Source organism: Mus caroli, chromosome 4 (assembly GCF_900094665.2).
Source record: "Mus caroli chromosome 4, CAROLI_EIJ_v1.1, whole genome shotgun sequence".
Lineage (NCBI taxonomy): Eukaryota > Metazoa > Chordata > Mammalia > Rodentia > Muridae > Mus > Mus caroli.
This window is the reverse complement of record NC_034573.1, coordinates 62539101-62564879: the sequence shown is the minus strand read 5'-3', so window position 1 is coordinate 62564879 and position 25779 is coordinate 62539101. Positions and strand designations below refer to the sequence as shown.

The following is a 25779-nucleotide window of genomic DNA, read 5'->3' as shown; positions in this document are numbered from 1 at the left end:
TTGGTATTCCTCAGGTGAGAATTCTTTGTTCAGTTCTGAGCCCCATTTTTTAATGGGGTTATTTGACTTTCTGGAGTCCACCTTCTTGAGTTCTTTCACAGTGTTATCTCACTGTGTGTTATCAAACTGGGTGGGTATCTCACAAAGCTTCAGTTACCTTCTGGCTAACTTCATAACATGGCTCAGCCCATGGAAATCTCACAGTGCGGTAACAAGAAAAGAAGAAATGAAGGTGAAGAAGATATCCTGGGATTTTATAATTTCTCATGAAGCAGTATTCCATTACTTGATATTCATTAGAAGAGTCAATGCTGCTGAGTGCAGGACTCACTGGGATTACAATGCAAATTACTCCCTTACTTCTTTGTTGGCTTTCTACACTCCTCCCTCAGCCTGCCTTGTTACCTTCATGTACTCTTTCTTCATGCCACCCACTCCTGTATTCCTCACCTTCTACTTTGGTGCTCCAATACTAAATTCTAACTTTAATAATCGCTGACTGTGTTGCTGTCCTCTTATCCACATGGACAGTGTTTGAAAATGTAGTCAACACCACATTCAAACTTCAAAACTTGAATATGTACATGAATTCCTCTCAGAACTGTTCTGCAGCCATGAAATACTCATATCCTTCCTTATACATCATGTGTAACTTAATTTACAGCAATATGGAAATTCTCTTCCTTCCTGGGTAGCTTCCTCAGCATAGGCACTATGTTATGATTATAGGTGCCCTTTACTGTTTTATTGATTGTACTTGATTGACTTACAAATACATTTATCATATCTTATAATGCCTTGAAATTTGAACTGTTCTACAATCATAGAAAATGCTTCCTTATCCTGATGTTTATCATAGCTGTTTGGATTCACAGATGAATCCTGGTACTGAATCTTTTTTCTGAACTCAAGTTTCTGTGGGTCAAAGGTCAGATGACACCAGCACATTACTTGAGCATATTCCAGCATGATTCTAATGATTTTCACTTTTCTTTTACCCCGTGGCCCTGTCTTCATCTATCGGATTTCCTTTTTCCATTCTCTAAAAGGGGATGGGGGAAAGATAACTTTCAATAAACATTGGTTCTCCTCATTTATCTGGGCTGACTTTACAGTCCCCCCTGACTATTGTATTTATCCAGAGTATGTAAATAAGGCAGGTCAATGTAGTGATCACTCCAGGGAAGCTGCACTATTGGTAGGAATGAAAGGTGCTATTAGAGCAGAAGCAACCTGAGCCAAATACTACTAAGCCTCGGCTCTTGTCTTAGTTTGCATGTTTCCGGTTTACTACCAATGCATCTGTAGTGATTACATGTGTGTGTGTAGGAAGTATTAAGGGGATAAAGTTAAAAAAAACAATGTCAAACATTAGATTAATGCCCTGTAAATTTCCAGTCTTTGTCACAGTATCTTTCATAGAATCCTCATACCAACAGTCAAAAATAAATAATGTCCACTGGCTTTTGTAGATGTGCAGTGATGTACAGAGGAAACATATTTTGTCGAGTGTTGTAACACAGATTTTGTAGTAAATTCAACAATATGAGAAGCTCTGAATTTAATGCTTCTTTGTTCCAATCATGTTTACATTAAGTGAAGAGAGTTATTTATACTTTTTCTCCATGGTTTTCAGAGAATTGCTTTGTTCCTTCTTAAAAGTGTTAATTATGTGAACTGCCATTAAAGTATGGTAGTAAAATGAGCTCTGGGACAAACACTTACTTGGTGAAAAGTCTTGAGTCTCAGGTAGCTTTGTGCCCAGGTTCTGGCCTTTGTTTGTTTCTCTACTAGATTCCCTTGCTATCTCTCTTCCTGGTTCCCTTACTTACTTTCACCCATTCACTCATTCATTCCTCCTTTCAGGCTTATACTAAATCCTTTCATGAAGAACACAACTGAGCTGGTTAGAGTTTAAATCTGGGATTAACTAAGAAATTTCTATCTGTGTAATACATTCACAGTCTAGAGAGAGTGAGGGGCAAGCAAGTAGATTGGGGATCTTGTTCCTACAAAAGGAATCAGAAATGAATAGTAATCCAGAACTGGTGTGATATTTAGAAAAGAATGGAGTGTTTACTCTTGTTAACTATAATTCATGGAAATCATCATCACAATCATCATTTATTATTTGTATCTCTTTATTATTCTTTCATTTAACTCAGTCTTTCCATTAAAAACTTAGTAAAAAAAAATGATCCCTGAGTTTTATGTTCTTGATGCTTAGCAAGAAACTCAAGGGCCTGGTTGTGGCTCTGATTAAGTATCCCAAGGACCACAGTAAATACTTATGAATTGTATGGAGTTGAAAATTCTAAGTCAAATATAAGAAGTTATAGAACTGAGGACACAGTCGTTATACCAGTACTTGAGAGGTGGAGCCAAGAGCATCCTGAGCTCAAAACCAACTAGGGTTATAAGGTGAATTCCAGCCTAGTCTGACTACATAGTGAGATGTATTCTGAAAATAATAATAATGATAATAATAATAACTAAGTATAGGTAGTTTCTCCTCTAGAAGAGGTGACTAAATGTGATGAATTGTGGTCTTTAGCTGGCAGTTACAGATGTAAGCTGAGGAATGTTGCTCGTCTCTCCTGTGCAGGGAGTTTGCCCGTTGGAAGGTGAGGAACACAGCCATAGAAAGGAGAGACCTGGTCCGTCACCCAGTGCCCCTCATGCCGGAGTTTCAAAGGAGCATCCGTCTGCTTGGCAGGAGACCCACCACTCAGCAGTTCATTGATACCATCATCAAAAAGTACGGCACCCACCTGCTCATCTCTGCTACATTGGGAGGTAGGTCAGCAGCTACTGAGCCATGATTCCAACATTTTTGTTTCCAGGATGACAGGAGTATGGGATGCTCTGAGAGCCAAGACATATTAGTCTCAGTTCCATTATATCTCTCTCAAAAGCATGCATTTCCATAGATGCCAACTGTCTTGGCTGCTGAGATCATGTCAGAAGAGATGATGCACATCTACATAAAGTCTAATTTTGGAATATTAACTCAGAAATATGAACTATTGGAATGAAATATATTTTGAAATTTTTTTTAAAATGTTTCACGTTAACATTGCCGTCATTCTTCTGGAATGGGATCTAATTTTGGGAAAATAAATGTCATGTGAATTTAGGGAAATTTTTTTTGTTTCAGTCAACATTAAGGGGGGATATTTGAGGTTAGCTTTATGTAAGTGGACTATCATGTGCATATTATATGGGCTTGGAAGAGGTTAACAGGAAAGTAGGCCAATTGCTTTGCTCTACTCAGCCTTACCCATATTCCCTTCTAGGGCAATCCATCTGTGAGAGAATGAGTAAAGGGAGTAGATTGAAGCCAAGGAAAAAGACCACAGGAACAATGGGAACTGGTGTAAACTGGGGCACTTAAGTTATGGTGTCCTGCCTGAATGCATCATTTGACATCCCTTAAGCACTAAGGGATTTTTTTTTCCTATTTATTTCTTCAGTAACTAAATTCCCTGTTCTTTCTGAAAATCTTTAGTGTTTCAGCACCTGTATAGAACTGATGAGATGATGCACGTGGTTATGGACCAAGCTAGGGAAAAATAAATCAACCTGTTGGACAGATTGAAGTGTTATTACAACATGCGTCGTCTCCTTTGGAACAATTCACACTTACCTCAAGGAAGCAGGAGCATTTTAATTCACTACAGAGTCATGATAAAGGGAGATGGCAGTAATTTTCAGACTGAATATACACTATGTGTGAACATGGCTATGTTCTAGTGTGTGAGCATGTGTGCAAATACACATACATGCAAGTTCATATGAATGCCATAAGCTCAAGTTGCTTTCTGTATTACTCATTGGAAGACCTCTCTTGTTGAACTTGAAGCTTACTGACTTGGAGTGGTTGGCTAGTAAACTCACAGGAACTCTTCTGTCTCAAGCTCCCCAGCACTCCTCAGGTTATAGGCATATGCTGTTATGGCCACCTGTTTACATAGGTTCTGGGCATCCAAACACGCGTCCTCATGCTGCAGAGCAAGAAGTTTACTTACTGGACCATGCCCCCCAGATCCTTTATATACATTTTGATAATCAGAAAATCAGTAATTTGATGACTTGGGGTAGGGATGCTGGCTGAATAAATTCATTCACAGCTAGAATCACTTTAGTCACTAATTAATGAGGATTGCTGCTGTGTGGTCATTTTATATTGGCTGTATTTTTCCAAACTGCAAGTTAAAATCCAATACTTACTTTTACTTTATAAATAATAAAGTCAGACCCCAGAGGGGATACAGCTAATAAGTGACACAGCTAAGTTCAAAATTCAAGATTTCCTGATCATGAAACCTTCATTATTTATAAAATTGCATATCAGTTGTATGTTTAACCACTTGGCGACTCATAAAAGTATCTCTTCTCCCCAGCAACCAACTGATCGGCATTTATCTTTACCTTTTATTAAGCTGATAGTAAATTAAGAAGGACTTTCAATGTGGCATTATTAGTAAAAATCATACTCATTTGTAAAAAGAAAATGAGGTGATTTCTACAGAACATGGCATCCACTTATATCCTTTCCTTTAAATGACTCTCAGCTCCTTTTTCACAGGAAAAATATAGGTGATGCACAACTCTTCCATTAAAAGCCCGGCTTTGGTCTCAGTCCCTGGAAATTCCAAGTAACCAAAGACTTTTCTTTCTCCATGAAATATATTTTTAATTTCTTCGAGACAAGGTGGTAAATTATTCACAGAGCCTTGTTCCTCTCCTGTTTTTACAACACAATACTTTAAAATATGCAAAGCACTAAATTGAAATCCAATGTTGGACTGCAGTCTCTGAATGTTCACTCAGGCTTCACTAAGGAAGGGCAGGACAGCTAAGAGGACGAGAGTTACCATGGATCAAATACTGTATGTTCAAAACTGCGCGATGTCTGTCACGTATCGTCACTTGAAAATATATTTCTTTTTTTTTCTTTTTTTTTATTAGGTATTTTCCTCGTTTACATTTTCAATGCTATCCCAAAAGTCCCCCATACCCNCCCCCCCAATCCCCTACCCACCCATTCCCCCTTTTTGGCCCTGGGGTTCCCCTGTACTGGGGCATATAAAGTTTGCAAGTCCAATATGAACTAACCAGTACCCCGGAGCTCTTGTCTCTAGCCGCATTTGTATCAAAAGATGGCCTAGTCGGCCATCACTGCAAAGAGAGGCCCATTGGACTTGAAAAAATATTTCTTAAAGGCTTCCTACTGCACCAGGAGGGAAGGGATTCTAAGGAAAAGAATAGGATCTAGAATGAGCCTAGTTGCTTTCTAGTTCTGTTGGACACTTTTCGTCATCTTAGAAGTTACTTTTTCAAGTTACTTCGTTCTTTGTGCCTTGGTCTCCTCTTTTATACCTTGTCATAATAATAGCTTTCTTTAAATATGTATAGCAAACACTGGCATGTGGCTAAAGGGAAGAAAACAAAACACTGTCACTCACAAATCTTGCTATTGTTGTCGCTATCATCGCTGTTATTATTTAATGGAGCTAAAGAACTCAGGGAATCCATGATTAAAGCCATATCCTGTCACTCAGTAGAAGAGTGGGAGGTATTCAGAAACTCAGGTTCCTGCCAGGATATCAGTTTCCCAATCTCTATAGGAAGAAGTGTAGAAAACATTATTTATTATAGGTTTTTTTTTTCTTCCTGGGAACACTGTATTCACAGAGAAGAAATGCTTTGATAAACCTTTTGAGGTGTCAAGTAAGTTCCTAAGGGCATAATTATATAACAAAAGATGAGCCTTGAACTGTGGAATACAGGACAAGAAGTGCATTTGCTCAGCTCTTTAGGGAAATGAAAGACTAGGGACAGGATGTGGGAAGCACACAATCAAGCTCGGGAAGATCCAGCAACTTAAGAGTTTCTTTAAAGTTTTATGAAAACTGTTAAATTCACAAACCCTCTTGATAAGAATGATCTGGTGGAAATGAGTTTAGGGAGAAATTCCGTGTCTGGAATTACATGTAGTAATTTTCCGTAGTACCTTTGAAAGTGTGTTTGGGGGTTAAAGAAAACATTTTGTAGACTAGATATCTGTGAGATATGCCTGATTAAGCTGGCAGTCATGCTTGGAGTATGTGCCTACCTGTTTAAGAGGCATGCATGTGTTCCTCCCAAACTTAGCTATGAGTGATTGTATGGATATGTGCACAGTCTCACATATGTACATATTTTCAGATAGGCTTATATGAGAGCTTTTGCATGTACAGAAATGTGTGCACTACATTTATACCTTATCATAAGTGTGAGTGTTCATTCTCTTTCCTTGTTCACTTACCTGTTCTTGTGAGGGAACTTGGTATGCCCCACATTGCATATCAGAAAACAGTGTTTTGGCTGAGATGATGGCTGATAATAACATCATGTTTCCAGAGAAAGGATATTAAAGCACCCCAAGTTTCGGTTCCTCAGGACCTTCCACAGAGCTGTATTTTCCATTGACTCAAAAAGTACAATCACCAGCTCCCAGCTCTCTCCATCTTCTGTGAGCTGGAGTTAGATTCTTGCTTTGTTCCTCCAAGGAAAAGTGCTTCGGGGAGTAAGACAAGATGCTGGAGAAACTCGAAGACTGAGGAAAGGCCTGTGTGGGGTGAAGAGGCAATTTGCAGAAATGCCCAAGTGGGAATGTAGCTCCAAACAGCACATTCTCTTAATATACACAAAATTAAGTCTTAATAATGCAGCAAGAAGTCCATTAACCCCTCTTGATCTAAGGCTTGCTTCTGCCAGCTCTCAGTCCAGAGGGAACCGGCTTGTTTCACCTTCTGTTCCATAGGCCTCTATGAGAGCCGAAGCTGACATGTGGAATATTTATTTCCACTGCCTCATTGCCTTAACTCCTAGCATTCACTTATGATAGACTTCTCTACCCATCTATTGATGCATTCATTTATCCAATCATCTGTCCACACATTCATCCTCTGCCCATCCATTTACCTGTCAAATGATAAGTGAACATCTGCTCTTTTTTGGACCCTAGGAGAAGCATTGAGAACATTAGAAAGATGAATTGGGTGATTCACATTTACTCACTCCACCACCCACCCTCCCTGACTCTCAAAGTGCACTTGGATGCAAAGTCATCTCTAAGCTAGAACTTTTCAGGCTCAAAGAGAGTAGTAGCATTTCCTGTTGTCCAAAGGGAATGGGGGATTTATGAGAAAATGCAAACTTATATCCTGTTCAGAATTCAGTCAAGGTACATGGCACCTCATGATGTACTTGGAATACCTTTTTGTGGGATATTTCAATCTAGTTGCTCAGGAAGATGGGTGAATAAATAAGTACGGTAGAGTTGGCATGCTTCTACATTCATTTCTGTGTATACAACCATATCGTTATTTACTAAGTACACAATTCATGCTTACATGTGCTAAGTAGGAGTAACTTTACCAGTGCCCTGACCTCACAGTATTTCTGCTCTAGCGCAAGCGACAGGATGTTAGCTTAGGAATCCCTGAAGAACAAAGGACAGGATAAGTAGTGTGTTGCAGAATTGAAATGGAATTGTGGGAATACTTAGAAAGCATTATCACCCAAATAAGGTGAGGAATGAGAGGCAGAAAGACAGATTCCAAGGCATGATCTTATCAGATGAAGAGGAATGAATAAATGTTATCCAGGGCAGAAAAGCAGAGTGAGGAAAAGGGGGTTCAAGCAGAGCAGTAAAGAGAGACAAAGAGGGCTGCGTTAGGCAGAGGAACATTGTTGACAGGCATGGGAGTGGGGTTTATTTTGTAAAGCAGTGATATTTAATATAGAAGTAAAGTGGAGCATGTATTACTTGATGAATGTATGCAAAACTAGACAGACCAGGTTCTCAGGACTTGGGGTCTTTGTTATCTTCAGAGGTTTTACAGCTGGGCAGTCGTGGCGCACACCTTTAATCCAGCACTCGGGAGGCAGTGGCAGGAGGATTTCTGAGTTCAAGGCCAGCCTGGTCTACAGAGTGATTTCCAGGAAAGCCAAGGCTAAACAAAGAAACCCTGTCTTGAAAAAACAAACAAACAAACAAAAAACCAACCAACCAGACAAAGAAAAAAACCCAGAGGTTTTACACACTGGTCTGCCTTTCAGTCTGCACGTCCCACTGCCCTAAGTGCTTCATCTGGAACCCGAAAATGATCTTAAGCTGCTTTTTCCTACAGCCCTCTCTGGATAGTAGAAAGACTATGTAATCCCAAGCGTAAGCACTGTAACCTATTTTAAAATCTCTCTATGTATTAACTAGTTTATATGTGGCTAGTCAGGTTCCCAGGCCTGAGACGTTAACCACTACTAACCAACTAATTCACCCAACATCTCATATTTTATCTCTCTCTGTCCCCCTTCCTGTTCCTCTCTTCTTTCTTTTTATGCTTTCTTTCTTTTCTGCAGTTAAAAACCAAACAAACACCCCAACACTCACCGACACACACCGACACACACCGACACACACACACACACACACACACACACACACACAGAGAGAGAGAGAGAGAGAAAACCTCCTTTAGGGAAATAATGGCTGGGTTTAAGACTCAGGGCTTTGGATATGCTGAGCACATACTTCACTAACTGAGCTATACCCCAGTCCTACCCTAACTAACTTTCCAAGGGTTACTATGAACCAGATACATTTCTAAAGACTACATTTTAAAAAGGAAACAGAAAAGTGATGGAAATCAATTTAATCATACATTTGACTTAATGAAGCATATTTAAAATAGCATCATATCAACAAAGTGGTAAGAAGCCTACTGCTAATGAGAAGTGCTATTTTTTTGTTTGTTTGTTTGTTTTTCGAGACAGGATTTCTCTGTAGAGCCCTGGCTGTCCTGGAACTTACTCTGTAGACCAGGCTGGCCTCGAACTCAGAAATCCGCCTGCCTCTGCCTCCCGAGTGCTGGGATTAAAGGCGTGCTCCACCACGCCCAGCAATGCTAAATATTCTTGTGTAGTTCTATAGCATAGCTCAGTGTCCTATTCTTTTGTCATTGTGACAAATTAGCAAAACAGTATCTATTATATCCCAAATCTCATGACATTATTTAGCTGCCATGACTCCAAACATTTGCAATGGGTGGACAACACTTTGAGTATTAACTCGTTGTGGGCAGATAGAAACAAATTGATTCCCTGTCTTTTTAAATGGTTAAAGTATGATTTTTTTCCAATGTAAGCCCTGAAAATAAAGCATAAATGGAATAACCTGTTTGAAGATAAAAATATATGTATATAAAAAGTCTCAATATCCCCCCCCCCAAAAAAAAATACTCAAACAGGGATATGCCCAGCAAACAGTGGACCTGAGCTGAACGCTCAACCTGAGGGAATGGAAGGTAAATGATTCCTTCTCTTAGGTTGAGGGCATGGTTTTAGAGGCATCCCTATATGATTCTTAGGGATGTAGTCGGGAATGCCAGATACAGGGTTGGCAAGTGGAAATGGCATTAGCAATGTCCTAGAAAGCTGGGTAAGATTTCAAAAGTTAAACAGTTGGGGCTGGGGGCGGGGAGCACACTCCTCCTGAAAGTAAATTTCCTGTCCTTTCTTCATTCAACTTAAAAAGTCATCAGTATTCTAAAAGCTTTCCAGTTGGCCTACATATGAGGCTTTATGCCTTGGAATGAACTGTGAGATTGTGATCTCTAAATATTTTATTTTATTTATTATATATAATGGTAACAAGTATATTTTGTATATCTAAAATTATCAAATCCTTATAATTCATAGTAATACAATGTTTGCTCAATGCCATGTAGCATACAAGTATTTCCTGTGATGGAAGTAAATGCAACTTGTATCATTATTTCACACATGAAGTATCTAAACTGATGTAAACTAGTTCCAGCCAAGACAGGCTCAGTCTAAGGTCTTAGTCTATATGAAAACCAATAACCAACTAACTTACTTTTTCATAATTTTTTATTTATTTTAAAAACTCTGTAATTTTTGTATGGGAAAGAAATATGATTATATGTACTCTGATCTGTCCTTTCCATCTGTCCTGTGTTCCCCCAATTTCTCTTCCACCTTTATCTCTTTGTTTAGTTTGCATGTTTTTCTAATTTGTCTCTTTGGCTGGTTGTTTTGTCTCTTTGGTTTGTTATTTTGTCTTCTAACTTCCCACCCACCACATCTCTCATCTTACTTCTCTCATCTTCCAGCTTTCCTTTGTGGTGGCTGGGGTTGAAGTTGTAGCTTAATTTGTGCATTCTTAGAACATGCTCTAGCATTGAGCTGCAGGCAGAGTCAAATGCTAATTGATTGTTGAGTGTTAAATTGAAATAAAGGGAGTTGTTGCATCCTAACTTTTCCATTCTTTCTTATAATCCCAAAGGGAATTTTTGATGTAGTTTTGTTGCTGGGTTTTGTTGTTCTTTTTTATTTTTCCCACATTACTAATGATTAAAGTGGGTGACATATTTAAGAGGGACAATTAAGAAATGTGGTCATGTTGTCAGAAAAAAATGGAGGCAGGTATGTGGTAGCCATGTCTACATGCTGACATTATCTAGAATTTTTCACAGTCTGACATTGAACTAGATTATTATGTACATCCAATACCATCATAGCTTAGTCATCTTAGGAGTAGTATTAGGAATCTACATATGGATTTCTAGGAAAATTCATGGAAGAAAGTATATAAATTCATATAATTGTATTTACATCTGTAAGATATAATTCATCCATATCTGTTTTGAAAGGTAATATTTTTTATTTTTATTAGATATTTTCTTTATTCACATATCAAATTTTATCCCCTTTCCTCATTTCCTCTCCGAAAACCCCCTATCCCATTCCCTCTCCCCCTGTTCACTAACCCAACCACTCCTGCTTCCCTGTCCTGGCATTCCCCTACACTGGGTCATCAAGCCTTCACAAAACCAAGGGTCTCTCCTCTCATTGATGTCCCACAAGGCCATCCACTGCTACAAATGTGGCTGAAGCCTTGAGGCCCTCCATGTGTACTCTTTGGTTGGTGGTTTAGTTCCTGGGAGCTATGGGTATACTGGTTGGTTTAGATTATTGTTCATCCTATGGAGCTGCAAACCCCTTTAACTCCTTGGGTCCTTTCTCTAGTTCCTCCATTGGGGACCCTGTGCTCTGTCCAATGGATGACTGTGAGCATCCACCTCTGTATTTCTCAGGCACTGGCAGAGCCTCTCAAGAGACAGCTATATTAGGCTCCTGTCAGCAAACACTTGTTGGCATCCATAATAGTGTTTGGGTTTGGTAACTGTATATGAGATGGATCCCCAGGTGGGACAGTCACTGGATAGCCTTTCCTTCAGTTTCTGCTCCAAACTTTCTCTCTGTATCTCTTCCCATTGGAATTTTGATCCCCCCCATCTAAGAAGGACTGAAGTATCCACACTGTGGCCTTCTTCTCGAGCTTCATGTGGTCTGTGAATTGTATCTTGGGTATTCCGAACTTCTGGGCTAATAGTCACTTATCAGTGAATGCATACCATGTGTGTTCTTTTGTGATTGGGTTAACTCACTCCAGATGATATTTTCTAGTTCCATCCATTTATCTAAGAACCTCATGAATTCCTTGCTTTTAATAGCTGTTTAGTACTCCATTTCGTAAATGTACCATATTTTCTGTATTCATTCCTCTGTTGATGGACATCTGGGTTCTCTCCAGCTTCTGCTTATTATAAATAAGGTGAAGAAATATAGTTTTTAGCTTGGCTAATGTGTACCAAAGCTGTTTGCAAAAGCTTTTCCCTTCCCCCTGCTGCTTGAGAAATACTTCCTTTCCCTGCCAATATAAACAAGTTCAATAGTTCAATACCACCTGGCCCCTTCCCCATCTGAGAGGACTGACTAAGAGGTCATGATGACCATAGCTGCTGGAGCAAGATTAGCTGTTCTCAAAACTAGCTATAACACAGATAATAGTCCTTTGAATCCCTGCCTCAGTTTGAATTCCGAGATAAACCGCATACTGCCCTAACCTTGTGGACAAGGTTTTCTGGTACATCAACAACTGATCACTAAAATTAAAAATATACTATTGCTTTGCTAGCGAATAATGATATCACTGTGAAGCCCCCCCCCCTTTTTTTCAAAAGAGTATAAAGAAGCTGTACTTTTGACAATCGGGGTTGACTCTCCCTGCAAGGCTGAGCAACCCTATGCACGTTGGAATAAAAACCTCTTGTCATTGCAGTAATTTGTAGTCAAGCTGTGTTTCTCGAGGTCTCGTTCTCAAGACTTGGGCCCCGGGAGACCCAACAAAGGCTTCTATAAACATAGTGGAGCATGTGTTCTTGTTACATGGTGAAGCAGTTTGGCGGTTCCTCAGAAAATTGGACATAGTACTACCTGAGGGCTCAGCTATACCATATCTTAATCCTACTGCCCATTCATCAATCACCTAAAGTATTCTCTCTCTCTCTCTCTCTCTCTCTCTCTCTCTCTCTCTCTCTCTCTCTCTCTCTTTCTCTCTTTCTCTCTCTTTCTTCATAATCCACCTAAGTATTTAGTTGTGTACTTACCCCCTTTCCTATATCTGTCTATCATTAATCTATATATCGATTACCTGTCATTTATCTGTCTAAAAATGAGTACTGTGAGAAGTGAAGGGTGGATGTGAATTCAGAAGTGACAAGAAAACAGTAGAGAAAGGGAAAAGGAAGAATTAAATTGTGTTGAAGAAACAGAAGAAGAACAAGGAAAAAATATCTATGCCAAATCCCTTATAAACTTCTTAGAAGTAGATGACTTCATTAGGTAAGACAATGCCCTTGAGATATATGTACAGGTTTATTTGGAAATGGCCTTTGATTGCTGAGCATTATTTATGGCGATTGCTTTAATGGGATCTATAACAACTTCTGGATTCAATTTTCTCCACTGTGCCCTTGATGTTATAGGTACAGGGATATTCGGACCAGTTGGTTGGAGCATAAGTCTGTTTTCAGCATCCCAGATCTTGATCCCCTCCTCCCACACTGAAATAGGAGTAACTTTTCTCATCTTCTGTCCTTTCCCATGCAGGAGAGGAGGCTTTGACCATGTACATGGACAAAAGTCGCCTGGACCGGAAGTCAGGGAATGCTACCCAAAGTGTTGAAGCTTTGCACCAGCTTGCATCATCCTACTTTGTCGACCGTGATGGCACCATGAGAAGACTCCATGAGATCCAGATTTCAACTGGAGCAATCAAGGTAGAGCGTGAGGGTGCACTTAGATTCTCAAGTCAGCAGAACCATGATAGAGACAATCTGAACACAGATAACCAACATACTTAGCTTCATACCGGTGTATGCCATTTTCCCACTATCTAGCACTCAGATCGATATTACCAAATAATCTCTTACAAAAGGAGTATCTTCATTAGAGTGGCCTTACCTACTGAGTTATTTATATATTATCTTATGCCCATTGCAGAATTAACTACAGTGCTATCAATCTATGTTAAATAGATGCTTTTATGGACAACTATCTGCTTACAAATGAACACTCAGACATGCTGCTCACTGAGTGTCTTAGTCAGAGTTTCTATTCCTGCACAAACATAATGACCAAGAAGCAAGCTGGGGAGGAAAGGGTTTATTCAGCTTACAATTCTACACTGCTGTTTATCACCAAGAAAGTCAGAACTGGAACTCAAACAGGTCAGGAAGCAGGAGATGCTGCAGAGGCCATGGAGGGATGTTCTTTACTGGATTGCTTCCCCGGCTTGCTCAGCTTCCTCTCTTATAGAACCAAGACTACCAGCCCAGAGATGGTCCCACCCATGAGGAGCCTTTCCCCCTTGATCAGTAATTGAGAAAATGCCTTACAATTGTATCTCATGGAGGCATTTCCTCAACTGAAGCTCCTTTCTCTGTGATAACTCCAGCTATGTCAAGTTGACACAAAAGAAGCCAGTACACTGAGCCATGCTCATGTGCATCAACATTGCTCACAGAAACATCAGAGATGCTGGAAATATCTCTATCTTTACTGGCCAGGAAGTAGGTTTAGTCATATGTGATTATTGAACACTTGACTATGTCTACAAAGAAAGTACCTTTGTAAGTTGATTCAATTTTAACTAATTCAAAGTCAAGGAGACATGTTGGCTATATTAGCTCTGGACTCTCAAGTCAGTGGCTTGCAGTACAGGAAATTTAAGATTCCATTTCCAGTACAGTGAGTTTCAAGATGACCTCTGCAAAGAAAGTCCTTGAAATAAAGAATTAATTCGTCAGAGGATATTTTTCCCTGTCCTAAATTTTCTTAAACTAGATTATGCCTACATTTTCCATCTCAGTCTTTAACGTCTGTATAAAATGTAGATCTTGTTTCATATTAAAAATCTCTAAGACATCACTAGGGAAACGAGACAGAGGGGAAGGTCAAGTTAGACTCAGGCAGCTTGAATCAGAAATTGATCATTAGTAAAGAAACTTGTAAGCACAAGAGAACCTAAATGAGGAGGAAAAGTACTAAGGAGAGAAATTAATCAGTTTGGCAAAGGACCAGCTTATCCAAGAAGAATCACCTATATTGGGGGAATTATGTTATTAAGGAGTTTGGCACCAGAGACAGATCTTTATGAAGCCATCTGAGTTGGGAATCTGCAAAGGCTTGGTTTTCACTATTACCAAATAGTTCTCTACCCCCAGATGGGGTACAGAATTGAGATATTGAAGCCCTGTCAGGAGAAAATCCTCTTCTGTGCATCCTGAAATGTGCAGCCTGCCCCTTTAGGAGGGATTTCTCAAACAAATTGCACAGAGGTCTCTCAATGTTTCATTTTTTACACTATCACTGGCTTCTTTGCACATCTTGGCTCTGGGAGGGTTTTTTTTTTCCCCCTTGGCTTGAAGCTATCTCAGGACTCACAACACTAAAACTTGCCTCACTTCTAGATTTGGAGAAAGCCAGCCTATGACTCAGATATGGTAACTATAGTAAAATAAGTTAGTAGTCTTAATTCTTACTCAATAAGGAGTATGCTATTATTCAGCATAGAAGGAAGGACTTATTTAAAAGGAAGGAAGGAAGGAAGGAAGGAAGGAAGGAAGGAAGGAAGGAAGGAAGGAAGAAGTATCGGTCAGCCAGTAAAGGTGATTACTGCATAAACATATTTATCTGAGTTCCATTCCCTCCTATGCAAGTAAAGTTTGAAGGAGACAACAAACTGAACAACATTGCCCCCGTTTACTATACACATCCAGTGAGATGCAGTCTCCCAATTATATAATGTGAACATGTGTAGAGATACATATGCATGTGGATGATGATGATGATGATGATGATATTGATAACAATAAACTGAAAGCTGTAGTCACTTTGTCCCTTTATGCAAGAGCATTGGCAACTTTACAGAGAAGAGAAGCTAGAGAATGAGGAAAGACCATACCAGCCTACATGAAAGAGATGCTATGTGTTGACTTTCCCACAACTTCAGTGGAGGCTGTACTTTTACAGTTGAACACCCATGTCAGCTTGAAAGAATGGCGAGAAGGGGAAAGGGCCTTTATATAAGAAACCATTTTAATGCCATGGTTATTTTCATTCCATGCGTAGGTTCCCTTTTGTCGCCACTTTGAATCTTGGTAGACAATGTCACAGATACATGATAGAATCCAGATTTTTTTTTTAATCCTGCAGTGGCCCTGATTGTAGTTATTGCTGAGCCTTCTTTTGACAAATGGGGATGATTGAATTCTTTTTGCCTGGTAAAAGCACCCATATACTCCTTGCCATTTATAGAGGCATTTTGTAATCAGCTGGCCATTTCTGAAGACTCCCTGTGCCAGGCACTTAAAGTCTTCACATGTGTCCCACAGCCTCCCTGGAAGTCATTCATAGCTTAGAGGAGTTAAGTGACTTCCTTATGTCATACAGCAACATAATTATAGTGGCTTTTTTCCCCTGATTCTGAAGCCTAGGCTTTAGAATTGCATAGTTGTGCTTCAGTGTATTCCTTCATATGAAGCATTCTGTGACACTGTGAAGTGAGAAGTGGTGGTGGAGAGTGAACACTGGATTCAGTCTGTGTATTTGGTCGTCCTTGCTCTCCTGTCTGTTTCTCCTGAGCCACACACAGTTCCAGGCACAGGCCAGGCATTCTGGAACCATCTTAGATGTAGAATTACTTGTTAGGCTATGCTATAAACAAACCAGCCTTCCTAACTTACACCCCTCTCACTTAATGTCCACTCTAGGTCACTGAAACACGCACTGGGCCTCTGGGCTGTAACAGCTATGACAATCTGGACTCTGTGAGTTCTGTCCTTCTGCAAAGCACGGAGAGCAAACTGCACCTTCAAGGTAGGAAACTGATGCAAAATGGGTCAGGACTAGATGTTTGTAGGGGTTGATAATTGTACCAGACAGGACCAGTGAGAATGAGGCACAAGGAGAATAGGGAAGAGGGAAAAAACAGAAAAAAAAAAATAAAATAAAACTTAGAAATAATGAAATCAGGCAGGTGTGAATTGATCCATAAGAATTTTAACATGAACAGAGTATTAAAATATGGTTATTAATTAGTTCTCAGGAAAAAAACCATGAAAATATGAGCTCTATCTGATTACTTTGATAAAAATGTCTGAACTGTATTACTTATAGTTGCCTGATGCCCCAGACATACTATATATTAAAGTTTCATATCTTATCATCTTATTCATTTGATTTCTAGTGTGTTTTGGAAAGTGATGTCTAAATCTCAAACAAACAAATAATATTCTCTGTAATTTCTTCCTTATTTTGGCTCATCATCTGTGGTTTTTTTTTTAATAAAAAGATTAATGCACATTTTATAGAGTTAAGAACTAGAAATGCTCAGTGCTGGCTGGTATCTAGAAAGATACATTTGGACATGACCTTTAATAGCAGGACCATTATGGGGATTAGTTTTTTAATTTTTGTAAATGTTTCAGTTTGCTTTGTTAAATTTAAATGATTAAATTTACACTTTTTAATTTATATCCCAGAGAAGAAAGGGGATATATTATATAATATATAATATATATCCTGATGTCATAATAAACAATATATGTTTTCTGTAACTTTTTGAGATTATAGTACAATTGCATCACAACCCCTTTCCTTTCCTTTATATATTTTTAAACACTATAAAATGATCTCAATTTCTATATGTGAAATGTAAGTGCTTTATCTCACATCTGTAAAACATAATATTAGGCCACTAGAAAAATATTATTAGTAATGAATTTTCTAGAATAAGAGAAACTGATCTGGTATTAATTAAACACTGGAAGATTTCTTATTCAATGTGACTGGTCTTAGCTGAAATGTCAAAAGAGGTTACTTTGGGAGAGTGAAGTTATATACTATTTTAAGCTTCTAGTTGCCTTTTTGACATTCCTTCAATGATTACATATTAATTTTACAGTCAAAAAAAGAATGGTATGCTTCAACTTTGAGAAGACAAAAATCATGACCTTCCCAAAAAAGTATATGCTAAAGACGATTCTGAATATCAGTGGGAAGAACTTAGGGTAAGACTGGCAGGCACAGTGCTTAGGAGATCCTAATAAGCCTTCCCTGTTCTACTTCCTTGACAGTTCTCTGATTCATGAACTTGTTACAGACCATAATTGGAAAACAGTGTAAGCAGAGCTTAAGACTTTCACTCAGGTTCCTAAATGAATATCTCCTGGAGAAACTCAGTCCAATATAATGGTTTCATGCTTCAGCTCACACACACACACAAACTCACACACACACACACACACACACACACACACACACACACACCACTAACATCTCAGATACTTAGAAACAAATTATATTACTCCCTTTAGTAGAGAAAAAAAATAAATGGGATGACTGAAGTTAAAAAAAAGAGGGGGGGATTGCATGGCCCATGTGACTTGGATGAACTAGAAATTTCAGCATCTTAGTTCATGTGATACTTGAGCAAGTCTTTAAAACTATACTCAAGATTTCAGTCTAGGCAGTTGGATGCCAGTGTATGTTTTCTCAATTTTTATGCATGCTGAGGCCACATAGAATGATAATCTATAATTGTAATTAGCTTAGTAAAACTAGTCAAATGTTACTATCAACGAAAATTTTGAAGTTTTTACAACACCTGGAATCTAGTTTACTATGGATCCAGGAAAGCTTAAGCTTCAAGGATTTTTCGCCTTCTGTCCTCACATTTTCTTTTTTTTAATTATATATTAATTTTCACTTTGAATTTTAAATTTCTTCTCTCTCAAATACTTCTGTATAAGACCTTGCCTTCCAAAACCTGAGAAGTCCATGGGTGCCATTGCTAGAAGTATACTTGCCACAAAGGGAGTACTTGTTGACAATCCTGTCCTCTAATTTTTTTTCAGAGTTGAGCTGAAGAATTGAGTCCGTATTCTGGCTATTGGCCCTCTGAAGAGTGTATCACTTGTTGCCTGAGTCTCAAGCTGGACCAGGCATTGGTGAGCCACTCCCACAATTTCTCTGCCACCTTTATCCCACATCTTGTAGGCAAGACAAATTGTAGGTCCAACTTTTGTGGCTGAATTGGTATTCCTATCCCTCCACTGGAAGTCTTGCCTGGATGGGAGTGTTTTAATTCTTTACTAGTGGCCAATATTGACTTTTATAAAAATGAATCAACAAATATTTACCCAAGCCGTGGTTCAAATTTACAAGTAGACTACATGTATGAACACTGATTACTCAAGTCAATACCTCTATGTATGTACTATATTTATTTATATCTGCTATGTATGCATATATCTTTATATATGTTTTATGATTGAATATAAAATACTTAGGTAGTATGACCTATGGACCTATGTTACCTTGTAACACGCACACACATACACACACATTCATTTCAATAGTAAGTTGAGGAAAATGATAAAATGAAGATCAATAGAATCATAGCTTCTACTTCAAGAAAACATGCACTTTACAGAGAGAGCAAAACACCAGCAATAAATGTAGTAGATTTTAATAGAGAAGATTATGGGCACTGTTACATGATATCAGATTACAGATGTTTTGTAAGGATTATGCCTGTGAGAAATATACACAGCTTGAGACCTGAAGAATAAGTGGGAAGGCAGGGACATAGTTGCAGAGGCTGACAGAAGACTCTTTATAAAGAAACATTCCAGGAAATTAAAGTCTTATGAGATTAAAACAGAAGGCTCAGTGGTGAGAAAAACACAATACTATTTAAAAGTCTTTGCAAGTTCTGATCCACACTAATGAGCTGAATATAAATGTAAGAAAAGTAGGCATACTGGGAAAATTTAAAAAAATATTGCATGAAGAGAACTATATTTTTGAATGACATTCTTTTTCTGTGTAGGTCGAGCAAATGGGATGAGATTTGTGACAGTGGGGCCATTGGGCTTATAAAATGATAGACCAATTTGAGAGAGATTTTGGAAGCATTATGATACATGTTCAATGAAAAAAAGACATTGAAGTATTTCAATAATTGATTCAATGGGATGTGGGGATGCTACAGAGGAGATGAATAGACAAACATCTATGATTCAAGGTAATGTGTACTGTAATAGGAAGAATGAAGGGTTCAGAAAAAAGGGTAGTTTATATCTCCAGTACAGGTGAAGGAGTCATAGCAAAAGACATCAAAAGAGATCAAAGAAACCTTTTAACTACAAAACAGAATTACTCTGAATAGGTCATATGCAATGGTCTAAAAATACTCAGTATATATATAAAAAAAGACTGAATATTGAACACATTAAAATTAAAACTCTTTTCATAAAATATACTAGTAATAGAGTATAAATGTTAGCAACACAATGCATGACAGAGATCTGATATAAAATATATGAATAACTTCTATATGATATTAGAATAAGGAAGTAAGCCAGGTTAAAAAAAGAAAGAAAATGGATAAAATACAGGTGTAAGTAGTTCACAAATAAGAATCTATAGATGAGAAACATCTGAAAAGATGCTTAAATTATCAGAAAAAATGTAGATGAAAACTGCCTTCTAACACTATCTGAGCACAGAACTCCATGCCACAAATGTGAAAGCTTGACAGTACCAAGAAATGAGAACTGAAGTCACGGGTGTTCGCACACTTTGCCAGAGGGAGCATAAATTAGTTACAGCCATTTTGGAAAACTTTTGATGATATATACTAAGAATCGCATATGTGTTTTTGCTGTTACCCAAAAAATTTAACTCATAGAGATATGCCAAGAGAAGTGTATCCAAGTTCACAGAAAGCTATGACTGCTTATAGCAAATTCAATCAAAATTGAAAAAAAAGAAACCATTAAAATGTATGTATATCATCAAGAAAATAAGTATAGTGATAGTACATGTCCCCTATACAATGATGAGAAAGAACATGTCACTGCTTCATGCAGCAATATAGGAAAGTCTCACAGGGAGAATAAGCCAGACACAACATGTAGGTATGTTATATAATTCTGTTTCTATACTGGTCCAAATTGTACAAACACGTAGTTTTAAACATCCAAACACAGGGGAAACTTTAGGGAAGGCAAATGGGACAACGACTAAAAGAGAACAAGTAAAGTCCCTGGGTCACTGGTAATGTTGTATTCCTTGGCCTAGCTAGTTGTACCTGGGTATGTTTGTTTTGAAAATCCACAGAGTTAAGCACACATTATTTAGATTTATGCATTCTTATATATACATTATGCATCTATTCAATATTTATTTAATAATGCACTCAATCTTGACACTTCTGCCAAGAGACATTGTAAATAAAGTGAAGGTACAAAAGAGAGCTCAGCCCAGCCAGAAGCAGATCATAGAACTGAGGGTACATGAGCTATTACGGACAGCATTTATCATGAATGCAGTGATTTCCCATGTGCCAGCAACTGACTGTACCAATACCGATTTTTCAAATTATCTTTGATACCTGGTATTTATTTCGAATTAGTATTTTCATTTATTTTATTAGATAGAGGTTTTAGTGCTCACAAGGTTTCCATGAAGACGGTAAAAATAATATCCTTATTTTGCAGGTAAAATAACTGAGTTTCACTGAGCTTGTTCAATAAAGATTCAAGTTGGAATTTTTACTTAGGCCTCCTGACCATAGCTCTTCTTCAAAATTATGTCATTCTATATACTTCTATCTGTCTCCTCAGTTCTTTGAACAAGCTGTTGTGGGTGGGGATGGGGCTACTTAAAAAGAAAAACAAAGAAAAAAAAGAAATATCATTAAAAATAAGGTTTGAAAAAGAAAAAAAAAAAGAAATTTACTTGGAAAGACCAAAGGTGAAGTGGAGACTTTAATGACTTTTCCTGCCCTGTGTTATGACAGACAATATTCAGTTAAACTGGGTAAAATCAAATTAGGATTAAAAAAACAGAGGGTTGTATCCAGAGATTTAAAAATGAGTAGAAAAGATGATGGAAAAATGCAACGCAATTAGTAGTCATAGCAGCAAAAACTAAACTACTAGCAATAACAATAATGTTTTAATGATAACTTCTTATTTTGTGATTCTCTCTTCAAGAAGGCCATCACATGTTTTGCCAGCATAGTCATGTAATTTAATGTAGTTACCATCTGGTGAAGTATAAAGATAAAAGCATGTTGCCTCAGTAGCTCAATAATGTTTAAAGGGATGCAGAGTCAATATTTTTCTGAAAGCTATGAATGGTATCCAATCTTATCTATTCGGGAATGCATGTGTTTATTTAGCAGTTTTAATTGATCATCCACTACATGTCAACTTCAATTTCATAAATTGGACAGAAAATGGTTAATGAATTTTCCATGTCATTTTGAAGTGGATGTTCAGGATGCATATATATATATATATATATATATATATATATATATATATAACAGACACTATCACACAAGCTATGCATGTCTTTTCTTTGCACCCAGAGAAAACGTAGGAGCAGCTTCTGTTCATAGAAAAAGATCATAGAAAAGAATTCAATTTAAACCTTTTCTGGAGAAACCAAGAATTCATTGCAAATGTAGACAAAGTGACTTGTTCTACTTTGCAGTTTAATTAGATGCCTGTGGCGATTGGGAAGAAAAGACTGCTCAAGATGAAATCGTGTCCATGGACAGTGGTTCGGGGCTTGTTTATTAAATAACATGCAAGAAGATAGTGTCAATGATAGTTCCATTGAAGGCCGTGAGTAGTTAGAATATGTATGCATACATTTTAAACACCGTGCTGCAATAGTTAGAAAAGGGGAAGAAAAGGGGTGTGACATTACAAAAGGAGTCATGAATAATTTCCAAATCTAGAACAAACACTTGTAATATGATTTCCACATTTTGCACATAGGGAATCTATAAGAGGTTCATTTTTTGATGGGCTGTGAGCAAATTGAATCTAAAGTTGATATGTTTATTAAAAGAACATGGGCAGTGAGTATTTAGAATGTCAGAGACACAAGCGGAGGCATCAGTTAACCTAGAAAGACTATGAAATTGGACATGGTTACCTAGTGAGAAAGTATGACTATTTTTTTAAAAAGGAATACAAGCATTGAACCACACAAAATTTAACAGACAATTTGGTAAGATAATATTAGGATGCTGAAGAAGAAGAGACTGGAGAATGAGAAGCATCAGCAACAACAAAGGGGAAAAATTGTGCACTGGGTGTGGCCACACAGTGGGAAAATGTCTTGCTCTGTAAGCACAAGGACATGAGTTTGGTCCCAAGAATCTAAATAAAAGGAAAAAATGATGGATGTTACATTCTTGCAATTTCAGTCCTAGGGAGGTGAACACAAGTAGAAATCTGAGGCTCTCTTGGCGAGTTGAACTAGTTTACTAGACACATTGTAGGCAATTGAGAGAACCTACCTGGAGAAAAACAAAACAAAACAAAACAAACCTCTGTGGCCACTTCCATACCATGTATGTACATATCATATGCAGTTATGAAGACAAACATTCACACATGTGTAAGTGCATGCACTCATGAGAGAGGGAAAGGGAGGAGGGAGGAGGGAGGAAGAACTATCTAGTATCTTGTCAGAAAGACATGAATAAGAGAGTTTAGTGTTACAGAATTCAGTAAAAATTGTTTTTTTTTTTACAGATGGCTCAGTGAGTAACTGCACAATGTTGAGAACCTGAGCTCTGGAAATACACAGACAAAAAATTACCCAGAACACAAACAATCAATTCCAAGTTGAATAAGAAGATCTGTCCCCAAAATAAGATGTTGATGGCATGTGAGAACAGATTCTAATTTCATACTCTGGCATCCATATGTGCCCCATGGTCAAACATGCCTGTATAAACACACACATACATGCACGCATGTACGCACATACATGCACAGAGTAAGTACATGTTTTTTAAAACCCAGACATCGTTTAAATGCAAAAACTGATGCTGGTATATACATGAGGAGTACTGAAAGGGAAATATTGGGTGGAGCAACAAGGAAGTGTTCTTGAAAAGAAATGTTTCTCAGAGTGTACAGTGTAAGGTTCTGATTATGATGAACTCTCAAGCAAATTACACAGTATTTAGCAATGCAGTAGCCTCGGGACTGGAGGATCTTAATATTTTTTTCCTTCTTGAATGCAGAATCAACAAAACCTTTATTTGGCTATGGGAATTATTCTGTGGACAGGGAAAGACTGATGTTCTAGGCATGAGGAAGTGATTGCAGGATCAAAGTTGAGCATTCAAGAATAACTGGCATTTTGAGTGTAACTGGAATCATCTGACACAGATAGATAATTCTGCCCACTCTGAATTGAGGAAAAGGAGTAAATGGGTTCCTGTGTGCGATAATTTATAGACATGAGAATAGGCAATGTTTTGTTGGACTTTTTGATTACTCTTTTTGGGATTTAAATTTCATGATTGCAGATTCCCTTTTTCTGCAATTGAATTGTTGCTTATACCTGATGGTGCGTCAGTTTAATTGGCAAGGTATTCTTTGCTTAGTTTACATAAAACGATGGGATGTTTTATGATGAATGGTATCTCAGACACAATGAAATATTCTATTTTAAATCCAGTATGAAAGAAGTGAAGTTATTAGCTTCTCCCATTTCTAATAGAGCAAGATGCATGGGAGGAGGTGAAGGTCACAGTGTGTGAAGTGGGACCATTATGATGATTGCCAGGCAACTTTCTGGCTTCTGATCCCACTTGATGATCCATCTTGTTACAGCAGCCAGGGTGGTCTTCTCAAAGCTACATCAAATGCTGCTGCTTCCTCCTATCAAGCTCTTCAGTGCTTCTCTTAAAAATTTCCCATAAAGAATCTGTTAGTACTATACCTCCCCTTTAAAGCTTACACTGCTGCTCTGTAAAGACAGTATCTCTTTTCTATCCTAGGACAATCTGTGGAGTCTTTATTAACAGTGCTCAGAAAACATGCTCTGGATGAATTAAGAAATAAAAGAATGATTGAAAGAACAGGACAATTAATCCATAGTTGTTCTTTTTTCTACCACATTATAATGAATCCTTTACAGTCCAGTGACTGCTGATGACCTGTGAGATACCAGCACAGAACTATTTTGCATAGATAGCATGCTTTGTTGGTATATGCATAGAGGAGGGGGTAGGTTCTTACCATTCAGTTCTAGTAGACAACTTTAAACAAGAACAATGTCCTAGCTAACCATTTGTACAGATGTGTCTTACACCTGGCATTGGGATTTTCGTTTTAAATTTTGATTTGGAAGCAGCATTATCTATGCTTCTACGGTACATCTGTTCATATTTTTGTTTGGATTTTACTCATGCTTTTTGATGAATGTACACAATAGTAAGTTTTATGTAACCTTTTCATAATCTTTTTAGTTTTGTTTTATTACCCCCTACTTCACCCAACTCAAACCTTTTCATGCCTAGGATTTCTTACCTACTTTGACATCACAGTGATTTTTCTAATAAACAGTGTTCTTAAAGAGAACTTGCCTTTCCTCCTGCACTACTATAAAGTTGAATTCTGCTACCTCTTCAGAGAAAGCCATTTACCTCTTTGTTTCTCTTATTTCCAGAAGTGGGACTTTGTCTATTTCTCTTATACAAAGGCTTGTTTCAAGAAGAGACCTGGATTGAGAAAAAAAAATAACTTCATTATCTGTCATACCCTTGACATAGTGACTTGCATCAGACATGACCCTGTAGCATTTAAACCTCTATTCTTTATGTAATTCCTGTGATTGCCTGCTAGTGTGACCCAGGCCTTTGTTTTATTTACCTTGCATTCTCCATGGTTAATATGCTTGGATAATACTAAGTACTCACTAGAAATATGGTGAATAAATATCTATATGTTAATCTAAATTTCCTCAGCACATATTTATATTGCAAGAAATATTGAAAATACTGTTGTTATAATATTTTCAAAATCATCTTGATAGTAATAGATAGAAAGTTTTAAGAAAAATATTTTAAAATCCAACTTTAGTTTGTTGGTGCTTTTCTTGTATAGATGTTGTTTTAGACCAGTTATCTGCTGTGCAAACCACTCGCTAAGTATTCTTCTTACTTTAGAAATGAGGAAATCAAAAACAAAAAAATGTAATAAATAAAAATATTAATCTAATTCCTTTTAAGTTAGCCTTAGGCCAATTTTTAAGAAAAGGGCAGTGAACTGCCATATTGTTTGCCAGCATATCACAAGAATGGCCTTTATCTGAGCTGCTAATGCTGAGCATCTAAAATCTCTTAAGTTGGGTCTTCACTCTGTATAGTTCTCAACTGTACTGTTTTCCAAACTTCTGGTAGGGTAGCCTATTAAGCTTGCCTACATCATTCAGTTGATGTCCTTTTCTAAAGTCTCAAAATCTTCCACATTCCTTCAA

At 37.7% G+C, this 25779-nt stretch overlaps 1 protein-coding gene across 1 annotated transcript in view; it reads left to right on the top strand.

Annotated features, from left to right (window-relative positions):
• Positions 1 to 25779, top strand: part of Brinp1 (BMP/retinoic acid inducible neural specific 1) — a 192757-nt gene that overhangs the window by 113190 nt on the left and 53788 nt on the right. The window contains exons 3-5 of the mRNA XM_021161100.2: positions 2606 to 2796; positions 13024 to 13193; positions 16188 to 16293. Of these exons, the coding sequence (XP_021016759.1) occupies positions 2606 to 2796; positions 13024 to 13193; positions 16188 to 16293 (467 nt within the window). The remainder of the gene's footprint in view (positions 1 to 2605; positions 2797 to 13023; positions 13194 to 16187; positions 16294 to 25779) is intronic.